Source organism: Colias croceus, chromosome Z (genome assembly GCF_905220415.1).
Source record: "Colias croceus chromosome Z, ilColCroc2.1".
NCBI lineage: Eukaryota > Metazoa > Arthropoda > Insecta > Lepidoptera > Pieridae > Colias > Colias croceus.
Genome location: NC_059568.1, coordinates 3,784,831 through 3,790,454, shown reverse-complemented (window position 1 = coordinate 3,790,454; position 5,624 = coordinate 3,784,831). Strand labels below are relative to the sequence as shown.

Here is a 5,624-nt window from a genome sequence, read left to right as displayed (position 1 = left end):
GTCTCGTTCGGAAGCTAGCGCGCGAATGATGCTGCGGCCTGCGAGCGCCTCGCGGCTCCGCGTCGCTACGGGTTGGACTGAGCGCAACAATGACGGCATTTTATCTCACACTACAATATGTACATCCTATATTTAGAGTACAACAACCGATAGCACTCGAATACTAATTGTTATCTATTACAAATGCTTATTAATATTGGTTCGCTACTGTTACTATTAAGATACGCGGGATTTGAATAAACCGTAAAAGATTTTCAAACATTTTAATTTATTATTTGATATCGATGAAATATATATATTTAAAATTAATTTAAAAATTGGTTTTCATAGAAATAGGTTTTATCCAATAAATAATCGTTGGATAGGTAATATTTGTTTTGCTATAATATTGATATTGAATCTAATAGTATAATACCGAATTTTATTAAACGTATAAGGAAGTATTTTTATTATCTCGTTATTGCTTTTCACATACTTTCACGAGAACAAAGTTCAAAGAGTTTATGAAATGACAGCCTCCCTACGTAGTATTTACTTCCAAATAGATAAATATGACTGTCGGAAGGGAAAAAGTTTCTTAAAAATGCGTACGTTTGGCTCACAATTTAATCTCATAATTACACAAATTATTTTAATTTTTACAATAATTGACACTTAGCACTAACATTAAGATAAGAAAAAAATAAATCCCTACTATAATATTGTAAATGCGAAAGTAACTCTGTCAGACAACACGTGTCAGAAGTGAAACTTCTTTGGCAATATTCAAAAATACCAAAATCCTCACCTTACTCTATTACTCTCAACGCGCAGAAGTTTCACTTCAAAATTTTAAATTTTTATAGAAATTCTATAGAAACTATAATCTTCACATTAATAGAAATACAAGAATGAAGTGACTCAAGCGTATTAATATGTATAACTAGCTGCTCCGCGCGGTTTCACCCCCGTGGCTCCACTCCTGTAGGTCGTAGCGTGATGATATATAGCCTATAGCCTTCTCCATAAATGAGCTATCTAACACCGAAAGAATTTTTCAAATCGGACCAGTAGTTCCCGAGATTAGCGCGTTCAAACAAACAAACAAACTATTAAGCTTTATAATATTAGTATAGATATAGATGTACATAATATTATGTGTGAATACTCTACTTATCTATAACCTTTTGCCCTAATTTGACTTACTGACTGACTTCTGGCTGATTGCTTAGCCCTGTGCGTGAACTTCATAATAATTATTGTGATATAAGATGCCGACGATTACAATTATCATTAATTTACTAAGAGATGTAATTCTAAACGCGGCAAAGTTTTTCATCAATGTATCTTTTGTTTTAATGACTCTACATAGAGCTTTAATAACTAATTTCTTTATTAAAATATGATACATATAAAAACTCAAAACTATGAAGAAACAAAAAAATTAACAATTATAAATGGCCTAATTCGTCAAAAACGGGTTGTTTTTGCAATATTGTTCTTGTAGAATTCCTAATTCAAAACATTTCTGAAAGCTCGGCCGCCTAGCTGGTTATTTAACGTCGTGTGGTCTTGTTAATAAACCTGAGTGCACACTAACTCAATTGTTCTCGCGAATGGCACAATAAAATCGGCGATCGTACAATATTTGAGGCATGTTTACACTGGCGTGGTAAACAGAGCAAAATTATTTTTCCTCGTCGGTCGCTTGTTTGAAATATATTCTCTTATAAGCCGACTCTGCTACTGGGAAATGCATTGTACTGTCACTGTTTCCTTAAGGCTTAAATGATAGCTCTTGGGAATGAGGTTTTCTCGAAAACATACAAAAATATAAACGATATTGGTTATTACAAATCTTACAAGATGTTGGGAGCAACTTGAAAGGTTCATTGTTGTTCGTGAGTATGATAATTGAAATATTGTTTTGAAACAATGAAAAATTTTATTTCTAAACCAACATTGCGTAGTATTGTATCTAATGATAACATAAACGGACTTATCCATACTAAGTTGTACGATATGAGTTATTTCCATAACTTTAATTGCTGCTTGAATGCTCTAAATAAATGTTTTACGTATTTGCATGCATGCATGGTGCATAGCATGGTGATATGTCAATTTGGACAATTAATTAGCGTTTTGCGAAATTTCAACCACTGAAACAATTTCAACAAATACCATGAATACATAAAATAAATCTATTCATAGCTACAAATGAACACATATAATATGTTTATTGTTATTAATTAAAATAAAAAAATGGCGTAGAGCCTTACGACCGCCGTACATAAAATCGTTTGTACCAATTTTTATACTAAACTAACTTCGTATGCAATAAAGAATAAATAAATAAACAATATACAAGAACAATCGTAATTCCAAAAAACACGTTTAATTTTCCATAGTTAATTTTTCATCTCCGTTAGACGTGACGCCTAAACATGACGGATGGACACAAAAGGCACTGGTTTAGATTCCATTCAGCGGCGATGTTTTGGAAAAATTGATGCACAACACAGTGATGCATCATGCACGTTCTAAAAAAAAGAAAAAACCGGCCAAGTGCGAGTCGAACTCGCGCGCGAAGGTCCCGTATTATATGGACCCACCTTAACATTTTTTTAAGTATTTGTGATATAGCGGCAACGGAAATACATTATTGGTGAAAATTTCCGCTATCTAACTATCACGGTTTATGAGATACAGCATGGTGACAGACAGACAGCGGAGGCTTAGTAATAGGGTCCCGTTTTACCCTTTGGATACGGAACCCTAAAAAAAGTTTGGTGTTACCATTCAAAAAAAAATACTCTTGTTTGACGTAATAATTAATGATACGTGTTTCCTAATTACATCCATACTAATATTATAAAAATGTGAAAGTAACGCTGTCTGTGTGTCTGTTACTCAATCACGCCTTAACTACTGAACCAATTTGCATGAAATTTGGTATAGAGATATTATTTTGATACCCGAGAAAGGATATATGCTACTTTTTATATTTTTATAGGATAGGTTTTATCCCGGAAACGGGAACTATGCGGGCTTTTCTATGACTGCGTGGGCGAAGCGGATGAAAAGCTAGTGTTTGTATAAGTAAATATATGTCCATCAAGTAATTTATAATAATTGTACATTAATACAAGGATACATTATTGAATAGTATTTAAATTTGATTTCATATTCATACGTTATGTGCTATACAATCTATGTTACCAAACATGTCACCCAGACTGTGTTGCCATGTCCTGAATAATAATTATTAGATACAGCCTTGACCAAGGGAGCCACGTGGATTATATCGGACTTCTTCTACTAATAATAAAGTAACAGATATATAAATCAATCCTAATAATATTATAAATGCGAAAGTTTGTAAGAATGTATGGATGTATGTTACTCTTTCACACCTAAACGGCTCATGATATATGTATGAAAAAAGGTACAAATAAATAGATTAGCACATAGGCTACTTTTACGTAGATACGTTAAACGCAAGTGAAGCCGCGAGTTCTAGCTAGTTTTAATATGGTAACGTTCATAAGAAAAGTTCTTAACTAAAGTTATTCTATATTATTATGGTTTCAATGCAGATAGCTATAAATTGTATTTTTTTCATAGGAAAACTTTTATGCTTTTATTTTATTTTTTAACACAAACACCTAATTTATTAATTATTGTATACTTTTAAATTTTTTTTCGCATGCTGTATTTACATATATCATTACGTATTGTTTTTTTTTTAATTTTTATATTGTATATAATGTAAAGTAATGTTGGTAAACCAAATAAATAAATAAAAATAACAAAATAAGGTACTTTGTATGAGTATTTGGAAATGAGTTCTCTAAAGCGTGTGTACGACACCCTTTCAGAGATCGCCCTTCTGAATTTAATTTGACCTGACACCGACATGGTCTGTATCAATTATACCGTGGTTAATGGTTATACGAAAATGCTTCCAACTCCATCATTTTTGTATCGGGTAATACCATAGCACAGATAATATAGTACTATAGACCGTAGAAAAGAAGAATCCATACTATATAATGTACTAGCTTTCCGCCCGCGGCTTCGCCCGCGTTTTCAAAGAAAAACCCGCATAGTACCCGTTCCCGAGGGATTTCCGGGATAAAACCTATCCTATCTCTCAAGTTGGATCGAACTGCACACGGTGTGCGAATTTTATTATAATCGGTTAAGTGGTTTAGGAGTCCATTGAGGACAAACATTGTGACACGAGATTTATATATATTAAAGAGAAGATAATAATATTATAAATGCGAAAGTAACTCTGTCTGTCTGTTTGTTACTCAATCACACCTAAACTACTGAACCAATTTTCATGAAATTTGGTATGGAGATATTTTGATACCCGAGAAAGGACATAGGTTACTTTAAAATGACGCAATCCCGGAAATCCCACGGGAACGGGAACTATGCGGGTTTTTCTTTGACTGCGCGGGTGAAGCCGCGGGCGGAAACCTAGTATATAATATTTTTTTTTTTAAGCTGCGATAGGGGAGCGCTTGGCCACGATCTCGCCTGATGGTAAGCTGAGATGTGGCCGAAGATGGAGCGTGCTTCCCTAGAATGTACCTGTTCACTCTCCTCTTGAAGACCCCCATATTGTACTCATCGGGGAACACAGATTCAGGAAGCATGTTCCAGTCCCTAGCGGTTCGAATAAAGAATGTCGATCCGAACCGCTTAGTCCGGGTACATGGAACGTCAACCATGTGGCGATGCCTAGAATCTGTGCGCCTCGACGAACGATGGTAAAATGGGGATGGCGGAACTAAGTCGTGCAATTCCGCAGCGCACTCTCCAAAGTGTATCCGGTAAAAAACCGATAGACGATGCGACGATGAGCGAGGCTCTGGAGTTTTTTGCCTATTAGCACATCGTCGTTTATGAGCCTCTTGGCACGCCTCTCAATCGCCTCAAGCGACTCCAGCTGGTACTTGGCAGATCCATCCCAGAGGTGAGAGCAGTATTCCATGCACGAACGGACTTGTGCTTGGTAGAGATTGAGCAACTGTCCCGGGCTGAAATACTGCCTCACCTTCGCCAGTATACCGAGCTTTTTCGAGGCTACTTGGGCTTTGGATTCAATGTATGAACCAAAATTAAGAGTAGGCGTTAAGGTGATTCCAAGAAGCTCGAGGCGGTCAGTTATCGGCACGGATACACCTTGGAAGGACGGAGTCAGGTTGAATGGACTCCGTTTTGCGGAGAATAGACACGCCTGGGTCTTGGACGCATTGAACTTGACCAGATTGGCCTCACCCCACTCGGAGACAGCCTGTAAGGACAAGTTCATGCGTTCGACCATCGCCTCCCGTAGCGACTGGATTTGTGCCTCACTGGCTCGCGCGCTAGATGCATATCTCCGCGCTAGATACCGGGTCTCAGCAGATCGTTAATGTGTAGCAGGAAGAGTGTTGCGGAGAGAACTGATCCCTGAGGGACCCCGGCATTAATAGCCAATTGGTCGGACGAGCAGCCGTCGACGACTACTCGAATCGACCGGTCTCTCAGGAAATCTGAGATCCAGGCGCAGAGACCAGCAGGCAGACCGTAGGATGGAAGCTTGCCAATAAGACTATCATGCCAGACCCTATCGAAGGCCTTCGAGGTAT

At 37.1% G+C, this 5,624-nt stretch overlaps 1 protein-coding gene across 1 annotated transcript; it reads right to left on the bottom strand.

Moving 5' to 3' along the window:
• Window positions 1–4,780: 4,780 nt before the first annotated feature.
• On the bottom strand, window positions 4,781–5,317 carry LOC123705420. Its single transcript, XM_045654180.1, has one exon. The coding sequence runs from the start codon at window positions 5,315–5,317 to the stop codon at window positions 4,781–4,783; it is 537 nt and encodes a 178-aa protein (XP_045510136.1).
• Window positions 5,318–5,624: the final 307 nt, after the last annotated feature.